The 21592-nt window shown below is 37.4% G+C and overlaps 1 protein-coding gene across 6 annotated transcripts in view; it reads right to left on the reverse strand.

Moving 5' to 3' along the window:
- DENND1B (DENN domain containing 1B) overlaps window positions 1-21592 on the reverse strand; it is a 170023-nt gene that overhangs the window by 18867 nt on the left and 129564 nt on the right. For all 6 annotated transcript variants that reach the window (XM_074317075.1, XM_074317076.1, XM_074317074.1 and 3 more), the window contains 4 exons: window positions 13445-13535; window positions 6941-6981; window positions 6177-6245; window positions 769-825 (listed from right to left, as the gene is read on the reverse strand). In XM_074317075.1, the coding sequence (XP_074173176.1) occupies window positions 769-825; window positions 6177-6245; window positions 6941-6981; window positions 13445-13535 (258 nt within the window). The remainder of the gene's footprint in view (window positions 1-768; window positions 826-6176; window positions 6246-6940; window positions 6982-13444; window positions 13536-21592) is intronic.

Below are 21592 nucleotides of genomic sequence, written 5' to 3' on the forward strand. Positions count from 1 at the left end.
GTCTGGTACAGATGCAAATAACAAAATAACACTTCAGGTATAAGCTTAAAAGAACCTACTTAGGAAAATAATGCATTTCTCTATGTTATGAATTAATAATTTCCAAAATAATCTTTCACTATTTTGAATAACTTGAATAAAATTTATATGAAGATCATTTACTATCCATCACCACAATGGAAGTTTTAAGTAGTATTTTTTTCTCCAAAGGTAGAAATTCAAAACATAACAAAATCTGCCAAGATGTAACATGTACTCAAATCAAAAACACATACACATAAATATTCATGTACATGCAATATTCATAAATTCAAATACACATCCTCAAACACAAACTTTTGTAAGTTAATAACACGCTTCAATTTAAGGGAGCTACTATTGGAACGAGCCTATAAAACCAAATGATGACATCTGTGGCTTAATTCTGCACCAAAAATCATTTTTTTTTAAAAGATTCTCTGCTTGAAGGAAGAATTTCAATTGTGATATCAAGGCAATTAACTTTATGAAAACATACATCCTGTTAAAGCATCTTTGAAGCTCTCTGTAGTTCTGTGATAAAATATGCAAACAACAAAGAGATTCCTCAGTGGATGCATCTAGAATGGCAGAGAGTTGCCAGAGGGCTTGTTATGAAAAATACATTCTTGAACGTAGAGCTAAGCATATTTCAAAAGTCATTAAAAACGTAAATCTCATGTGATCTGTAAAGTATAAGATTCAAACTAATGCAAGAATCAAGGTAAAAGGAAGGAGAACGAGACGCACCTTGTGTTTCAGCTTACTCTTCACTTCCTTTATTCCCTGCTTGGCGTGACTTTTTGCCTAGAAAATGATAACACAAGTGTCTGGCTCAGCATGCTTCTATTACCATTTAAAGAATCAGTAAACGAGATCTCATTTCATGAAAATTGCTAACTGTTCATATTATTTAGAAATGGAACAAATTATAATCTAAAACTATTTTCAGGGACACCATACCACTTACTTTCATACCTACATTAGTTGGTGAAATGCATGACTAGTCTCCACTTGTGCACAAATATCATACAGAGACTGATATTTAGCGTATCCTGCCTCCTAAACTACATAAAAATGCAAGAGTCGACCAGATTACTAAGGCCCAGTCTTAATGTGAAATAGTGACCAACAGGGGAAGGAAAAGAGAAGGCGCACCACAGCAGCAGGTCATTTAGGCGAATGTCTGGACTTTAAGAAACACAGCAACTTGACAAACCTTCATCCAAGTGCTTTTCCAGGCAGACACCAGTTTTTATTAGCAGAGCTATGTTAATGTTGTGGTTATTTCATATATAGTTTTTCCGGCAAAAATAGAAAGTCATCTAACAATTTAAAGACTGTCACATGTTTCATCGTGAATCTGGCACCTGCATTTGAGCCTCTCAGGTCCTGCTGTGATTCCCGTGGGTACAACCTAACTAAAGACAACTGGGGGCTTTCATAAAAGCCTTAGCCTGCGTTCCACTGGCTATTCCTACTCAAGGTGGCCAGAGTGAAACAGAAAAGAAATTTAGGGTCATTTTGTGTGTCCTCAGTATTTGTTGCTGGGCACCTAGCAGGCATTATCCCATTTAATCACTCCAACAGCTCTATGAAGTTGGTACTGTTATTATTACATTTACAAATAAGGAAAGTGACTCAGAGGGGTAAGTCTGCACAGCCTAGGTTCAAATCTGGTCTAATTAATTCCTAAATCCAATTTCTTCCCATCTCAAGGGAGAAGGAGGAACTAAAGTTTTTAAAATACATTCACTGAATCTAAGCCTCACAAAAGAAAAGGCTTTGAGCGTCTCATTCTACAGCCATGGGAACTAAGGGATGCAGCCTCGAGACTTTCCAACTCCATAGGCCTTGCTTCTTCTACCAAAACATGCTGCTTTCCCAAGTTACTCCCAGGAATAGTAAATACATGTCTTCCCAAGTTCATTGAGGGGAAGGATTTTATTTCTTTCCTGTTGCTGAGAAGAGAGGAAGGAAGAGAGAGAGAGGGAGGGAGGGAGGGGGGCGGAGAGAGGGAGGGAGGGAGGGAGGGAGGGAGGGAGGGAGGGAGGGAGGGAGGGAGGGAGACAGACAGACAGACAGACAAGTCCAAAATGGAGTTACTTGTGCTAAACCAACTCAAGAATTAATACCTAACCTAACTGCAGTTTCAGCGTCTCTCAGGAATGGAATCTTAGACCAGTCAATCTGGAATTTCCTGGGCAGCAGTAATGAGGTAATTACCTGACAGACCCCCTTCCATGTCCCAAAGAAAGATGCAGTGATCTGTTCTTTTTCCCCATCCCCTTCTGCCTATAAAAACCTTCCATTTCGTCCAGCTCCCCAGAGCTTTCTATTTGTCACACAGAGTAGAAGATAACCTAAGAAGCCAGATAACACTAAATTTGCATGGTTCTTTAGCATCAATAAAGCATTTTCATTCATTATTTTTCTGATTGGTAAAGCCACTGAATCTATTCAAAGCGTCCTATATTAATTCCTACACTCCCATTACGTACACATGAATAATTTTTTTAAAATGTTCCTGTGCCCATCTCCTAGAATTCGCACCCATCTTTACTCACATTTGGACTATACGCTAGTTTACCTGAATACCCTCTGCTCTTTCCAAACCCACCTGATGCACACTAGTCTTCCTCCGGGCTCCTTTGTGTATAGACTTGAACTGAGTATCAGTCACAGTCTGTAATCCACGTGCTGACTCATTTAAACATCTGGTTCCCTACTTCCTCCACTGGCCCCTTTCAGACTCTCTGGAAGATGGGGTTTAGCTTCTCTCGATCCTTTTCAACTTACCAAGTTGAAACTTACCAACAAACAAGTATTCTCTACAGAAAAGCACCAGCAAATGGCTTTGGCTAATAATTTCAAATGCAAAGACTTAACAAAGAAAGTTGACTTAGAAAATCTTATAGCAAAATCAAATATGTATTCACTTTGCTATTATGTTTAGATTTATAAGTGAGTATGTATGTCAACTCTAGTGTCCTTTATGGTCCTTATAAGCATAGAAAACAAGCACAGAACGCACAGGAAAAAGGTTCTAAGTATAGGACTAGGTCATTGTTTCCTTCAACAAACACACACTCAGTGCTTGCGGAGCGTCCAAAGCACAGAGCAAGGTGATGACAATGCACGAACAGTGACAGTGGCTGTTACCCACAGTGCCTGGCGTGCTCCCCGTTCTAACTCCAATAAACAGGACAAAGCCAAATTCATGACAGGTACGCAAATAATTTGTTGAAGGAATGAAACAGTTGAAAACATGGTTCCCAGTTTTTAAAAATTTACTATCTAAAGAAAAACAAGGTAAATTAATTTCCTTTACTAGCTAAAGAAAAATTGGGAGTTTTGTTCAGAGAAATTTGTGCTCAAAGAAGGAATTTCAGAGTTCATATTTCAGAATATGAGCAGTCTGCAAAGATGAGTTTTAGGGAGAACTTGCCCCAACCCTCTTGATTCATGTATGACATAATCACAAAATAAATGAGAAAAGCATGAACTATATTCTGAAGACCTTAGTCTTCCTGAAATTAATTTAGAGGATAATCTTCCAAAGAACAGAACTTTTAAATTGGTAACATTTTACTGTTCTGCAGAGAAGGATTTAAAATAAAATATCTACTGATTAAAAGGATAAACATTTAAATAAACGATGGGGCTTTTGAACATGTTTGCTTTATCTCTGTGGTTTTATGGAAGATATGAGTGAAATTAAGGAGAAAAACATAAATTTAGCAAAATAATACAATACCGCTTCTCTAAGCCTTAAGAAAAACTTTGAAATTTCGGTCAAGGAATAAAATAAAGGCACTTGACTGTGAAACCGTTCTAGGGTCTGAAATGAATGTGAGAAATGAGGTTCAACATTAGTTTGATTTTCATATGGCAGCTATGTTCTATTTTATTGTGAAAAATTAAAATAGCTTCAAAAATCAAACCACCAATATTACAGTGAGATAGTGATCGATTGGAAGACATTTCCTGAGTAGCAAAGCCACAGAACAGCCAAATGAAGACAGAGGCTGGATGTTTCCAAGGCAAAACGATTATCTCTTCTTACTTTTACTTTATGATGAAGCTTCAAATAGTTCAGATTTGGACACTGCATGTTTTTTATTCTTATATATCAAATTATTTCATTTTTTAAATTTATTTTTCAATTACAGTTGACATGCAATGTTATATTAGTTTCAGGTGCACAGCACAGTGATTAGACATTTATATAACTTATGAAGTGATCGCCCCAATAAGTCCAGTACCCATCTGACACCATATATAGTTATTACAATATTATTCTCTATATTCCCTATGATGTACTTTACATCCCGTGACTATTTTGTAACTGCCATTTGTACTCCTTCATCCCTTCACCTTTTTCACCCAGATCTCCAACCCCCTCCCATCTGGCAACCATCAATTTGTTCTCTGTATCTGTAAGTCTGTGTCTGTGTATTTTTGAATCTACTGTGTAGATTAGCTACTCTACTATAAAATGTAATCTCTGAAACAGATTTTTAAAACCAGAAAGCGTAACTACATATATATCAAATTCTAAGTCAAGGGCCGGCCTGGTGGCTCAGGCAGTTAGAGCTCCATGCTCCTAACTCCGAAGGCTGCCGGTTCGATTCCCACATGGGCCTGTGGGCTCTCAACCACAAGGTTGCTGGTTCAATTCCTCAAGTCCCTTGATCGTGGGCTCCACCCCCTGCAACTAAGATTGAACACAGCACCTTGAGCTGAGCTGCCGCTGAGCTCCCAGATGGCTCAGTTGGTTGGAGCGCGTCCTCTCAACCACAAGGTTACCAGTTCGACTCCCGCAAGGGATGGTGGGCTGTGCCCCTTGCAACTAGAAAACGGCAACTGGACCTGGAGCTGAGCTGCGCCCTCCACAACTAAGACTGAAAGGACAACAACTTGAAGTTGAACGGCGCCCTCCACAACTAAGATTGAAAGGACAACAACTTGACTTGGAAAATAAAAGTCCTGGAAGTACACACTGTTCCCCAATAAAGTCCTGTACCCCTGCCCCAATAAAATCTTTAGAAAAAAAAATTATAAGTCAAGAAAATAATTTAAGTTCTAAACTTATTAAAATATATTATTCTGTTATTAATTAAATCATATCAATTTATGTATAAAAAAGCATTTGAAGGTAAATTCTCATAAAATCAGAACTATTGCCCTGGATATTTTTAGAAACGTAAGATATATATGGCCTATTGAATTTAAAAAGAGCTTTATTGAATACCAACCCACTAGCTCCTCCCTAAAGAAGCTACTGGTCTAAAATTAGAGACAAAGATGTACACAGACCACCTGACACACAGGTATGTCCACAAGTTCTGTGGAACACGGAAGAAGGTATAGAAACTCTTCTGTGGGGTTGGGGAAATTTTTCCAGGGGAACTAATGCCTAAAGTGTCTTACAGGATGAACTGGTGTTTACTAGGTGGATAAAAGCTAAGACATGGGGGTTCTAATTAGTAGGACTGACTTGTGTAAGAACAAAGAAGCAGAAGAGGACATCATGCATTTATGAAGCAAGGAGCAGCTCAGGAGCTACAGAAATATGGAAGGCTCAGGGGCGCGAGGAATGAAGCCGGATGTCGGAGGAGACGTGTCCTGCAGGGCCTTGGTTATCATGTTAAAGAGATTTAATTTTGTTACTGAGTTACTTCTTGCTGCTGCTGTTGGTCTCATTTTGGTTGTTCTACTGTAAGCCATGTAGATTCAATGAAGAATTTTAATTACAGAGAGTCAAAGCATCTTTGAGGGAAGAGAACGTACCATATTTTTCTATTTTTTTCTACCTGAGCTCAAGTACACAATGAGAATTTAAGATATGATGGTAAATTAAAGAACCAAATCTCAAAAAATGGCACTTCATCATGGACTGTTTCAATCTGAGTGCACAATCTTGCGAATAGCTTTGAAATAAAATAAAGAACCATTTTTAGATTATACAAAGAAAATATCCTGTCTATAGAATGGTATAATTTTAATATTTGAATTTGTTTTGGTCAGTATTAACTCTGAAATTTTAAAATCTTGTTTAAAAGAAAAACAGAAAATATTCTAGACTTACATGTCTATCAGCTGGGAAAGTATAAAATTTTATCAATAGGATTTTTAAATATCAAAAGAAAACTTACAAATTTATACGCTGTCCGCACAGCGGGAGTTGCTCTGGTCATTGCTGAGTTGAACAACGCACCTCCTTTCTGAAAACGAAAAACAGAAATTAATTCCCAAAATATTTTGGCCGGATTGTGCTGAAAACACAGCTTTATCAATAGACTAGAAAAAGAGCTTCACCCACAAGTTAAAAAAAGACCTACAAAAATAATTTCATAATTTTCAAGCTTTTATATACTATGGTAATTTCACACAAAATGTAAACATTCCACTTGGTTTTATTGGTCAGTGTAATCATCATTTAAAAATCATTTCATCTTTCCAGTTAAGGCAGACTTGGGCAATATGACCAGTAATAGGTATATATTTGAAGTTTAATAAAAAAGAAATACATTCAACAGTTTATCAACTGTTTTAATGTTGGACAATAAAGTCTCAGTTTGTAGAAGAGAGTTTTATATTTTAAAAATCATATTAACAAAAACACATTACCAGAAATGATAAAACTCCCATCAAATCCTACTTCATCTAATTCCATGTTCTGGAGTATAATACAAAGTGACAGAAAAATCTTGCTTTTCAAAATAAGCCATTTGCCTCTGGATAAAAACTTTCCATTTTAAAATTATATTTATGAATATCAACAAACTATAAGCATAAAATAAAAAACGTTAAATGTGAGAAATACACAAATGTTTCAAATATTGCCAATAAATAGCGTAAGTATAAATAGCATACTTTCACATACAAAGAAGAGGAAACTTTGAAGGGTTATCACTACCTTGACTGTATGTACCCATTGTTGATATGATCTCGGGTTCCCTGAAATACATAAAAATATGATGTCAGGAATATTTGATCAAAAATAAATCCACACAATAAATGAATGGGACTATCCCAGACTAAAAAGCTTCTGCACAGCAAAAGAAACCATCAACAAAACAAAGAGGCAACCAAATGGGAGAAATTATTTGCAAACAACACTTCTGATAAGGGACTAATATCCAAAAATATATAAAGAACTCATACAGCTCAACAACAACAACAAAAATATCCAATTGAAAAATGGGCCAAGGACCTGAACAGACACTTCTCCCAAGAAAACAAACAGCCAACAGATATATGAAAAATGCTCAACTTCACTAGCTATTAGGGAACTGCAAATCAAAACCACAATAAGTTCCACCTCACATCTGTTAGAATAGCTATCATCATCAAGACAAATAATAAGTCTTGGAGAGGCTGCGGAGAAAAAAGAACCCTTATACACTGCTGGTGGGAATGTAAATTGGTACAGCCACTAGGAAAAACAGTATGGACGTTACTCAAAAAATTAAGAATAGAATTACCATATGACCTAGCAATCCCTCTTCTGGGTATCTACCCAAAAAAATCTGAAAACATTTACTGTAAAGATAATATGTACTCCTATATTCATTGCAGCATTATTCACGGTGGCTAAGACATGGAAACAACTGAAGCATCCTTTGATAGATGATTGGATAAAGAAGATGTGCTATATATACACAATGGAATGATACTCTGCCATAAAAAAGATGAAATACAGCCAGTTGCGACAACATGGATGGATCTTGAGATTACAATGCTAAGCAAAATTAAGTCAGACAGAAAAACTCGAGAACCATATGCTTTCACTCATATGTGGGATATAAAACTGAAAGCAACAAATGGACAAGACAAACAAACAAAGAAACAAAAACTCATAGACAACAGTTTAGTGGTTACCAGAGGGAAAAGAGGCAGCGGGGAAGCAGAAAGGATAAAGGGGATCAAATATATGGTGACAAAAAGAGATTTGACTTTAGATGGTGAATACACAATGTAATATAAGATGATATATGATAGAATTGTATACTTAAAACCTACATAATTTTATTAACCAATAGCACCTCAATAAATTTAATTTAGAAAAAGGAAAAATAAATCCATAAACCTGAATTCATCAAGAACTAGTCTTCCAGGATTCTAGTAGGCAAATTTTATTTATCTGCAATGTGAAAGAAGCATGGTATCACAAACACTAATAAATTGCTCTAATTCTTAGGAACACAGTAATTACCATTTTTAAAAATACACTTTTTCCTTTCTCACGTATGAAGCTAATATGTTAAAGTAATCTATCATCTTTCATTTTAATATTATCTTCAGAGGGGAAAACACAACTTCTCTTTTGAAGTCAAAATTCCCATGTATTTTAAACTGATTTTTCAATGTTTTATGTCTATGTCCTTTTGTAAAAGTTTTGCCTCTTTTATGCAATTAGGTTCTTTTTAAAACACTATTTCAAGTGACTAGGGGGAAAAAAACTAGAAGGGAACTTAAAACTGCAAAGAACCTTGAGGACCGAAAAAAGATTATTCTATGGTTGTTAAATATTAACATTAATTGATAACAAACTTTATTTCAGTGCAATTAAACTGCAGTTATAACTTGAAAACATTCTCTAGTTGGAAATCCAAACTTGAAAGATATCACCCATGGAAATGTGAAGCAGAAGCAGCTTTCAGGCTACCAAGCACCATGGGTATTAGAAAGCTCAAGTGCTGACAAAACCAGTTCTAATAAAACTAGCAATCATATATTCAGATCCAAAGAGGATAATTTAGTCAACAAGATGATTATTAGAAGGCAAAATAAGTAAGTAAAGCCACAACAACTAGTCTAACGTGATGTTTTATACCAAGTGACTTTAGTTCGATTTCACCAAGTCCCAATGGCTGCTCAGAGGTTTTCCAGTACAAACGATCCCTAAAACAGACGGTCCTCTCTTCCTTTCTTGAGGTATAACTGACATATAGCATTACACGTAGCTCGTCTCCAGCTCTTTACAGCTCACAAAACGTTTTTACCCACAGCACGTTACTTGAGCTGTTTTTCTACTCTAAAAGCACCAAAACAGGCAGTATCATGGTGGCACAGGGCCATGAGAAGGCAGTGGCTCTGGGGTCCACGGGGTCTGAGAGCGCAGGCCCACTGTGTTCTGCGAACCACGGGATGGGGGACCAGGTCTCTCAGCTGTCTGCAACAACACTCAGTGCAGTACTCATCACGTCACAGACACACCATCAGGGTTGGCTGCTATGATGCACAACTTGCCAATGAGGAAACTGAGGTTCTCAGCAGATCCCTTATTTGCTCAAGTTCCCAGGGATCGCAAATCTAGGTATTTGAGTTCTTGGTTCATTAGTCCTTCCACTCTGAAACGCCAACTGAACAAAAGGCTGCTGGGTAAAAGATGTTAAAACCTAAGCTATAGAGAGCGCCTCTGTATCACTTCAAAGCAATCCATTAAAAAGGAAAAGGGGCCGCTCAAAGCTGGTACCTTGAGAAGAAACAGCTGAGAGTGAGAATCACCAACAAGAATCTGGGATTTGGTGGCACAGGGGCAAACAGGAAGTCCCTGGAGAAACTGCTTCAGATGGTAGAGAAACATGTGGTACAATTTAGGTAGATTCCTGTTAAAAACAGTTTAAGGATACTTGTCTCTTTAATTTAGTGCTTTTAAGATTGAAGGCTCCTATTCCACAAAATTTATGAGACAACCACATTATTCTTTGACAAAAAAAATTTTGTTAAGGCTGTTTTTCTTCTTAAAAGTGAATCTGAATGCCAAAAAACCCCCGAGTTCTTCTATTAAAGTCCTGTGTTATGGGAATAATAAGCATTGTAGAGGAAATTCTTAACATTGTTCTTGTTAATCAAACAAGCACTATTCTCATATCCAAGGACAAAGTATCTCTCTCACTTGCACGAAGACTTTCTCTTCCAATGTATTTGTTTAAATTCCAGTAACTTGTAGTTACTTATCAAAAAAAAAAAAAGTAAATTATTCTAAATTGTTCAGCGAGGCCAGAAATGCCACTAAAACTGATGATTCCCTACTACCCCTTCAAATTCCTTTGCTAACCTTAGTAACAAAAACAAATAGAATTAAATAAATATAACAGTGATGAGATTATACAGAAAACTAACGAAGAAACAAATGCTATTCACGGAAAGTACCCGTGCACTCTACACATCAACCTGAAAACGTTTCTCCGTATTAAAGCTTAGATCATTGGAAATAGATTTAAGAACTAGTTTTATTGGAAATGAAGACAACATATAGAAACATTCTTACTCAATATTCCTTAGCTGCTTTTAGAGACCAACATTTGTGTTTATCTAATTGCATCCTTTGTTCTACTTGTGTCCTCTTCTATTACCTTTTCAGCTCAGTGGGGACGCTGCCCTTTCTTTCCACATTTCCTGATCAGGATGAACATTCTATCGGGCTCTCCTGAAAGGAATCAGGCGTGGCATGGGTTTCTTTAACAGTCCTGACCCCGGGACTCGCAGGGCGGAACACAGCTTTTGAAAACCTGCACTCACAATCATCGACCATGGTTCCAGGCTCAGAGTGACTTTTCGTGTTCTGTGGATGACTGTCCTGTACGGTACAGTTTTAATCAGCACCACAGTAATTATAAATTCATTTTATCATAATGCACAAGTGATAAATTCATTTGATCATAACCGTGCATATTAGTAACAAAGACAGTGGTCTACACGCGGCCACTGCAATGGTCCAGAAAGGAGAGATACGAGATGCTTTTCTGAAATTTCCTAACTATTTTTGCTTAAAGGAACATTTTCTTTCGCCTCAGTGTATGCTGATTTTTCCTAGAGTGATTCAACAGATATTCAGAAGAGACAGGAACTTCACTTTTACCTAGTCAGAGTAGAGAAGGCTTGGGCACTGCTCTTGTTTACTGAACGTCTTCTAATTAAGAAGATCTCTTATCATCAGAAAGCAATACATTACAGTGATTAAAGCGAGAGCTTTGAAGCCAAGTTAGTTCAGAGTCTGGCACGACTAGTTTGTGACCTTGACTGAATGACTGAGATTGGCACCCTCATAAAAATGGGGGTGATCAAAGCGCCTCTTAGCGAGTTGAGGACGAAATGAGATGATACCTGCAGAGCTCTTGTAAGAGCTTCCGCCACACGTTAATACTCAGGAAGTATGAACATCGACTGCAATTGTTACCATAACTATGAAAGAAATGACAAAGTTATAACAGTTTGCTTCTTGGAAGAACAAACAGTCAATATCATCACACAGACATAGACTTCTTTCTCATAAATGTCGCCTAGATGACAAGTGTTCGGAGCTGACCTCTAGGAACTATTTTGGAACTATATATATAAATCCTCATTATAAGAACATTATTAATTTTTATTATTCATCTGTTTTAAATCCTAATGAATTTTGCTTTGTTTCCGTCTAAGAATAATCTCTGCATACCTCTAGGATAATAACCTAAAACATAATAATTAAAAAATAACACTTGATAGCCAGGTATAATTTCTTAATGTACTTTCTTGTTGTACCTACTGAAATGAATACTTGTTGAGCTTTGCTTGCTTTTGGATCAGTATGGCAACCCTAAATTAAGATAAGAATTCAAAGCCTTTTTCGTTTTTAGAAAGAACAACAAAGTGGCCGGCATTGAGTTGTACTGAAATGCAGCAGTCTCTAAGTCACATGTCAACTGGTGATCAATAGTCTCCTTTTCTTTTTTAAACAATAAGACCTACAGTGAAAATTGTTCGTGATTCCCTCACCCCCACCAGAAAAGCCACCTACCCTCCTCTCTAGTACAGAGGAATCTGGACCCATGGTTTAATGAATCTTAACCAATGGTTAAGACTACAGAATTTAACTATACAAAAAGATCATAGTTCTACCCCATCACTGTCACAAGATGTCATCTTCAATTCCATAGAAGATACTAGCCCCACGGGTCATAAAGATAATGAGACAGCAGTTATGTAAATACTGAATAGATGCCTCAAGCAATTTGTCTATGAGCTGACAATATTTTGCTTGTCTGAGTTGAAAAGTAAAAAAAAAAAAAAAGCCTTATTTTAACACAAAAGTTCCATTGAAGCTAAATTTTGACCTATCAGCTGAGGAAAGACAGGAGCTGAATGATTCCACATTGAGCTTACTTGCTGAGTCAAGTAAACTAAGTTTTTCCCAAAGCTAAATGCTTTCAATGAAATGCTATACTCATATCAGATGAAGGTCTACAATGCTCAGCTCATTTGGACCTCGTTTAGTGAACAAGTTACCTCAACGGTTTTTATATTTTATTCTACAAAAGTAAATCTTATTTATGCATAAAATTAAATATGGGGAAATTTGTAGACGAGTACCTATTACTATCTGTCTTTTCACATTTTATTTCTCAGTTCTAGCAACTGTTTATTCACACAGAGGCTAAGTAATTTTTTTTCCAAATTAAACCTACAGGTAAGTGGAAAAATTACTATTATACCTAAATGAACACACCAGGATTTTTGTTTCTTTAGTTCACCCCGTATCTAGAACAGTACCTCGGTACATAATAAACACTCAGCAAATACCGGCTGAATGAATGAATGAATGAATGAATGAATGAATGAACAAACGAATGAATAGGACACAAGCACAGGTCTCTACCAGAGGCAGGACTATATACTGGGCAATCTTACAAACTATCAGTTCATAATTTGTTAATTGTCTAGATAATTATAACATTGTTTGAATATTTACATTTGAAACAATGGAACTGTTTGAAGTTAATTATATTAAATAAAAGTGGGGTATCACCTACAGGGTGCTTCGCACAAACGAAATAGTATGACTCCTTTCACTGCTTTAAGTGACTGCTTTCACAATGACAAATGAGGGCGTGGGGTGGAAAACTGGAAAGCCTCTCCCTACTGCTGCAGTGGTCAGCAAGGCGAAAAAGGTAAAGATTTCTGTAACAACACACTTACTAACAATGTAGAAGCAGCTGTAGGTTCAAACCTTTCTTTCTGAAACAGCAGATTACATTACCATCTACTCTTCCAACTATAATCACAGTTCTTCCATTCTTGCTCAGTAGACACCACCACTAGTCATTTTTCTAGCCAAGAATACTGGTCAGGAGGAAAAGCAGGACGATAGAAACTAACTGCATTGCTGTGATATTTACGTCCAGGAAGAGAAAGAAATTATCCCTCCAGGCAAACACCTACCAATCCATGAGGCCATTTAAGCCTTGAGTAACAGACAGCAGACAAAACAAGGTAGTACCATAGCTGTTATGACATGAGAACATGTACCTGAGACATTGTATGTTTAGGAGAAAATAGCTGTTGCAGACAGTAGCTTATATCAGACACAAGTGGATTGTTATTCATAGGAATTGTTATTCAGAAAATCAATAACCCTACTGGAACCAGTCTTTACCTCCACAAAAGCCACCTGAAGTGATCTCTTCTTCAAAGACATCAGAGAAGCCCCTTCCTGCATTTAGTTTTGCCAGTCGACCATCGATGAACTGAAATGAAAAAGTGTCAAATATGTTCATTCTCATTAACTGCTTAAGATTACATTTTTACTTATAGCAAAGACAGTAACAGCAGCCACCCATACAAGTATACATGACACACATACAAGTGTACACACAAGAAAATTCTCCAACAACGGAAATAGCAGGTACTCAGTAAACACAGCTAATTACTTAAATCAGCAGTGTACAGAGTGCAGACTAACTTCATTAACAGGAAAGGGAGAGTGCGGAAGTGAAGATCACAGGCCCTGGCCGGCCAGCCCTGCCTGAGGCTGTGTCCTCCCCCACCAGGCCTCCCTGCCGTCAGTATCTGCCCCATGGCATCGCTGCTAGCCTTCAATTAAATTAACCTCGGTGTGCGCTTAGCACAGTCTCTGAACAGCAGGAGTCTGGGGAATGTTAGGCGTTGCTGGTTTTGAGATGAACTTCATCCAGTAAAACAGAAGACCCCTCATCTAAACTATTACGTCCTGCAGCACAAAGGAGCACCAGATGATTCTAACCATTTAACAGTGAAATGAGTATGACCCCCAGAATCCCCGGCACACGGACTGACTGAATGATCAGAACTATGACGACAAACTCAAGGATATTTTGGGTAAACACATACTGATGAGACTGTCGAAGGTTATTTTAAACAATATTTTTCAGCATTCAGAAGGAAGAGATTGGAGTGGGAAACAGAAGTTCTCAAAAGCACCTGCTCATCTTTCAAACTGCGGAGGCCCTGGAGAGTACGTCCCATCATCATGGGCCCCACCCCACCCTGTTCCTACACACACAGCCCAGCAGAGTCCTGGGGGAACTGGTGCTGCACTGCGAAAAATACCCCCAGGTGTCAACCAATGGTAGATTTCACACACATATAGATTACTGGTACAGTAGTACCTTGGTTTTCGAACGTCTCCGTTGATGAACATTTCAGTTTGGGAACGTCGTAAATTTTATGGATCTATAGTATCATTAGATAGTAAAATTCATGCTAAATTTGCAGTTTTAGGGGTTGATTTTAAAGGTCTGGAACGGATTAATCCATTTTGCAATACTTTCTATGGGGAAACTGTGCCTCGGTTTTCGAATGTTTCAGAACTCAAACAGTCTTCCGGAATGGATTACGTTCGAAAGTCGAGGTACCACTGTAATCAGTTACTTTTTATTTTGTCCATCTGTGTCATCTGAAATTTGTAGCTCTAGGATTATGAAAAATCGTACATGTTTTGAGATTTCTCCATGCATAATGGATGTGACCTTTCTTTAAAGCCCCCTTGCATAAGAGGCAGAAGGTAACATAGAACAGACTTAAAAGATGTGTGAACCGTAGACGTGAAGATGTGGGGTTAACACAAAATCTCCATTTTCATCCCAGAACTAATTAATCCTGGTCACAATTTTTTCACCCTGGAAATTTAAAATTTAGCTGAATTAAAATAAAGTAGCTTTACTTAAAAAAAAAAAACTCTCACTCTGCCCTCTTTTTAAATGGTTAACAGACAAAACTGATTGAGAGGGGGTACAGGGAAGCAATTTAAGATAATTAGCAGTAAGTTACAGCAGTTGTAAGACTTTGAGACAGAAATCTCTTACAGATGGAAATTAAGGAAGAATGAACAGCAAATGAATCAACAGAGTCCTGTTCAAAAGGTGGTTGAGCTACCTTTGTATCATCATAGAACGGTTTTGACCCACAATGTGGTGAGACGAGCTCAACTAGACATAGCCTAGCAGGAGACAGCGCTGGCTTGTTTTTAAGAGTATGCGTGTTCTAATACAAGTCAGAACTCTCTGAGGGCAGAGAGCACACATCACCCATTTTATATTCTCATTACGCGGGGCACGCAAGAAGTTCCCAACAGTACCAATGAAAATGAACATGGCGTTGACTATGACAGGCCCGGGTCACAACTCTGCCACCTATGAGCTTTGTGATCTGGGTGACTTGCCGTGTCTGAGACTGCCTCCCCTCGGTGCAATGGGCATAATAATAAACACCTTATGGGGTTTTGTGAGAGCTAATGAAAGTACTCGGAAGTGCCCATATCGTAGGCAGAGAATAACTGCTAAACGATAAAGTCCCCTTTTCCCACTGCCACCACCTTTTGCACCTCTGTCAGTTTCTGAGCCCATGAGGAAAGGAACACTTGGTCGTGTGTGCGTCCTCAATACGTAGAAAAATCCTGAAATGGATCAGTGTTTGCTGAAAGACTGAAGGGTACTGAAACGAAGCTAATGGTCATTACTTTCCCCGGGTTTAAAGTTAAATGATTATAATGTATAGATGAATTAATTTCATTCTACTGTAGATAAAAGGTGTAACATAATGTTGGCATCTGCTACATATAATAAATGGTTAATTGCTAAGTAAAGCGGTTTAATATGTTTGTAAAATTTTGACTTGCACACATTTTCAACATAGCATTATAAATCAAACTAAAGTTATCTAATTTGATAGACTAAGTATCATTTTGAAAAAAAAACAAGGTGAAGCAGGATGATAAATTTAAAGTAATACATTACTGGCAGTTGGAACAAATTAAGACATCCTTTTAAAGGACTTAATTTGCTTTAAAAGATTAAGACTACAAAACTTTTTAAAAGGTTTTCAATTTTGTGTTTACTGGAAATAATCCATCCATTTTAGTTTGAGTGGAACGGTGCAAGTCTGAAAAGAGATAAATCTCAAAGTATTTACTGATGATGCGTTTTTGAGGATGAGTAACTACTTTGTGTTACTAAACGAGTGACTTGAGCCAATAGAAATTAATCACTTGGTTAAATGCCATGTGTTATCACTGCTTTGGCAAACAATTCTGTCAGTGACAGCCACACACTTATCAGCATACATACTTAATGAAAATGTTTGCTCTTAAAGATGGATTTTGTGTGCACACAGACATTATACACACACACAAATACAGACACACAGGAAGAAACGGAGAAGTGGTATTACTGTAAAGGAATGCTGACGGTAAGAGTTCGCTCAACTCCTTTTTCTAGTTTTGACTCAATAACAGCTTTTTTTCCCCCCCAAATGGCGCTGGTTCATCGTCACACATCACTCTAATAACTGTGGAGCATTTCATAGTGAGTAGAAAAGATCAGAAAATTTTCAGCTACAGTTGCATAGAAATAATTTTGAACTAAAAAATATTATCTGTTGGAAAAGCTGTGACTTTATAATGTCCTGGAACATGTGGCTTGATTAATAGCTCCCCACATCATTTAGTAAACACGTAACTTTAGGTAATTGAAAGACAGAACTTTTGGAAGAATTACTTTGGTATTGTGAGTAATGACAAGTAACACTGCTAATAACAATAGAAATGCTACAGATGTAAAATTAGGTTGCAAGTAGATTTTTAAAGGAATTTAAGAGTGCTTTAAGATGATGCTTTCTACATCGATTTTAATATTCCAAAAGTGAAAATTAAAACTTGGAACAAAATGTGCAAAATAATCACACTAAAACATAAATAATTGGAAATCTCAAAAAAATTCACAGACCTGAAATCTAAGTAACTTTACTAACAATTGTCACCCCAATAAACTTTCATTAAAAAAAAAATTCACAGACATAATTGCATATTATGGATTCCATCATTCTATTTTAAATTATAAATAGATAAAATTGATTTAAATTAAATATATATAATCCTGAAGATTATTCCCTTTAGGTCATCAACAGTTGCCAGGACTGGATTTTGTCAATCCTTGTGACATGATCTTAGAGTGGTGAGACTGATTATGGGGCAAACGTTTTTTAAGCAGCACAAGTGCTTCCTCTTACTCTTTTTGATATTGATGTCGCCAAGGTTTTTCAAAGTGTTTTTACCGGCAAATAAACCATCTTAATAGGACAGTAAGTCATTTTAAAGAAATTACCTGTTGTTTTAAATGTACTTCAGTCAGCAATATTGTTAAATGAATATTCATTATTTCAATCTTTAAAATACAATTAAATATAAACATTTTACACATGCAATAAAATATAAAGAATAGACTTGATGGCTAACTTCTTTACAAAAAATACAAAGAATCTGTTCTGATCAGATTCACAGATTAAACTTGAATATATGGCCAGTAGACCAATAGGAGTGTAGTTTTCCTCTAACAGATAAATTGTAGTCTTTTCACAGTTCTTTAATTCTTCACCAGTCAGTGTATCTGGCATTTAACCTAAAACCCCCAAACAAGCTAAGCTATTAATCAGTGTTCCAATGCCTTCAGGGGTCTCGACATACGTTATGTAAATACTTAATTGCAATCAATCCATCAAAACTCTGAGGATGATGATAATTAAATTTCAAGATTCTTATATCATTTTTAAAGAAATACTTGATTCTTTAAATAAAAATAAAAAAAAACTCAGAAAAAGATTGTTCTGGGAGAGAGGCTCAGCAGTGCAATTCTTTGCCACGCTGGGGCAGAGGAAGACGGGGCGCTATTTTTGTGGTAACAGGACAGCCTTGGGATGGCAGTGAAGCAGCAAAGGCATGAGAGCCACACAATCAACACACCTACAGCCCCCAGATGCCTTCTTCATCCTGGAGGAGCAACTGCCATATCGAAAACATTTATTTCATATAAGAAACACTTCTTGGGCACAAAGATAACTAATCTAATAAAATGGAATTCTTGAGAGCTAGAGAAAAATACATTTTTTAAATGAGTCAGAAAGGTTTAGCAATTTAAAGAAAAAAAACTCAACATGGTTAAAATTTATTTTTAAAATATATTAATTTCTTGTGGATCTTTACAATTTCCTTTCTATATAATGCGTTGGGCTAAAAAAAAAATAAGTAGTCTGATTTAAATATTTCATCTTATAAGTGCGCAATAAACCTGGGCAGGTAAGTGAAAAGTACACTAAATTGTTACAGTAAATTAAGTCACCAGATACGTATGGACACCTGCAAAAAGAAAGGTGCTCAGTTAGTAGCTGTATATAAATACAAACTGCTGTAACAAGTGGGAATAAGGTAAACCGCTTTAGAGCTTAAATCAAGAGAATTAAGTACGTGAAAGACTAGAAATAAATTATTTTTATTGCATTTCAAAGATGAAATAATCATATGACTATTACATACACTAAATGAGACTACGATGGTATAATGACCAGGAGAACACTTTGAGGAGTATAAAAAGGCCATTCAGTGCAATTTATGATTAGAACTAATAATTTCAAACATTAATAGGACAACAGTACCTTCCAGATACATCAACAGACAGACATTAAATAATTTGCTCCAGAATTTAGTCTGTTGAATGTCATGACCACAGGACTGAAGAATTAATGAATTGAATTATTCAATAAACATGTAATTGAATGTTTATGCTGGGTACTTTTCTAGATAACTGAAATACAAAAATGAATGAAACAGACAAAAATTCAAGCTGTCGTGATGCTTGAACATCTAGTGGGGGGCAGAATAAATACATGAAATAAGAAATGTAATACATTATTTAGTATGTGAGAAGGTGGTGAGTGTCGGAAAATAAAACAGAATTGCGGTAGGGAGGTTGGGGAGTGTGGGCAACACTCATGAAAACTTTCCGTTTTCATGAGTGCGGTCGGGGTGTGGACCAGGATGACATTTGAGCCCAGACTTGAGAGTGGGAGGAAGGAAGCCAGGCGGGTTTTGGGGAAAGAGAACCACAGCATAAGGAATGCGGAAGAGCAGGAGCAGGCATGTCCCCAGCAGGCCTCCAGGTGTCTAGGGACAAACCCACAGCCACGACGACACTCGTCATCTGCAATCTCAGATGCGCTCTGGGCAATGTCAAACAATTCTGTTTCTTCTCCAGTCCATTCACCTACCATGTATTTCCTACCTTCTCTATCCTTAAATGTCCAATTCCCACCCCATGCTCTCTCAGCTGATGAACTAGCTTCCTAATTTCACTGGGGGGAAAAACAACCCCAAACTGAGGCAATCACATGAGAAATCCCGCAAGCTCTAAGCATCCCATCTCCGCCCTCCCCCATGGCCTCCTCCAGAGACTCTTCCTGTCACACACAAAGGTCTGTGCTCTCACAAAGACCAACTCCGACAACAACTTCCCTCCTTTCTCCTCAACACAGTTTTCCTTCTAGAGCTTCCCAAGGGCCTACGAACGTGCGTCATTTCTCCTCTTGGCCCCACTTACTTCTCCAGCCAAGTCCATTTCCAAGTTCCTCTTTACAGTAAGACTCAAAAGAGCTGTCAGTGCTTTTCACATCACTAAATCCAGCGGTCAAATCCAAGTCCTTATTTTAATTAACTGTCATGAGCATTTGACAGCATTGTTCCCTTCCTCTTGGGCTTTCTTTCTCCACTTGGCTGCAAAGGTAACTTACTGTCCTGAATTCTCTCCTCCCCACTGGTCACTCACGCCCTTGGCCTCCTCTGCTGTTGGCCCTGCCCCTTTCCCAGTTCCTGGACCCCTTGTCATTTCTATTGAGACTCACTCCTTGGGGAATCTCACTTGCTTTCCAGTCCAATGGCTTAAATACGATCCATATTCCGACGACTTCCAAATCTGTATCTCCAGTGTCATAACGTCCCTGCCTCATTTATCCATTCGCCTAACCAATACCCTACTTGGAGGCCTAACAGACATCTCAAACGCAGCATGTCCAAAACGGAACTCTTACTCTACTCACCAGCATCTCTCCTGCCTACAATCTTCCCCATTTCAATAAAATGACAACTACCTCCTACCAGTTTCTTGATGAGAAACTGTGGGATCACCTGGGACTCCTCTTTTTCTCATTTGGTATTAAATATTTCAGAACAAACATAGACTCTATCTTCAGAATAGACCCATCATCTGACCAGTTCTCATCGTATCTTCCGTGAACCAGTTCCAAACTGCCATCACCTCTCACCTAGATTACCGCAATCACCTACGAAGTTTTCTTTCTCTCTGCTTCCATCTCTGATCACCCTATAGAAGTTGCTCAAATGTCACATTTTCCATGACATCTATGCTGACTGTGCCATTTTAAGTGGCAATTCCACCCTGTCCCCTGGTAGTCCCCCTTCCCTGGTCTATTTGCTTTTCCAAGGTACTTATCTTTAAACATGCCACATAATTTATTTAATTTAGTCTGTCCCCCTCCCACTAGATTCAGAGTCAGAAATTCTTTTCTGCTTTCTTCTCCAATAATGTACCCCAGCCCACAGAACACTGCCTAGTGTATATAGTAGACACTCAGATTCTACTGTTGAATGAGAGAATGAACAAAGAATACCTAGACGAGTGTTTCTAAAACTTTAGTGTGCATATTTTTTATGCTATTTCATAAATAACATAGATTCCTGGGTTTTAATCCAGGCCTGAATCAGAAATGCTGAAGGTGAGAATCGAGGACATGTATCTTCAAAAGACTTTCTAGGTAAACCTGTGGTTTGAGACCACACTTAGAGAATACTACTTAGGATTCTACTTGAAATTACTTAACAGGGATGCTTTAAAAAATGTCTCCTTGTTCTGGTAAGCTACATGCCCTTGTGCACTCCTTCCTAGGGCCAGTACGTCTCCATAGCTTCCCGGTGTCACATTTCATTTTTATCCTTTTTTTCACATTATGAAATATGTGCTCAATACAATTACTATCTCCCATCCATTCATATGTCAAATGCTTCCTCATACTCCAAAACTGTTGTATCTTTAGTCCTACTAATGCATGAGTTGATCTTAGCTATAAATTAAATACCATAAATAAGTAACCATCATGTTTCTTTTTTAAAAGATGAATAGGAAAATGTAGAAATGTATATGAATTTCTTGTTTACGTTAAAAGCTTTCCAAGATCTTCCAAAATCTCTAGCTAACATAAAAGGGAAACGTTTGGCTTTTGACCCACTCCTTTTATCCAGTCGCCTATTAAGTCAGAGAAAGTGGGTCACAGCACCAAACATAAAGTACTCGGGATCTCCGGGAATTTTCACTTCTACACAATACCCCATTATGTGACTCCAGGTTTAAAATTATAGACACCACTCAATTTAAAACACAGTAACATCTGACTCCTACAATTTTGGATTATTCCTAAATAAGTTCCA

The sequence above is a fragment of the Rhinolophus sinicus genome, linkage group LG12 (genome assembly GCF_036562045.2).
Source record: "Rhinolophus sinicus isolate RSC01 linkage group LG12, ASM3656204v1, whole genome shotgun sequence".
Classification (NCBI taxonomy): domain Eukaryota; kingdom Metazoa; phylum Chordata; class Mammalia; order Chiroptera; family Rhinolophidae; genus Rhinolophus; species Rhinolophus sinicus.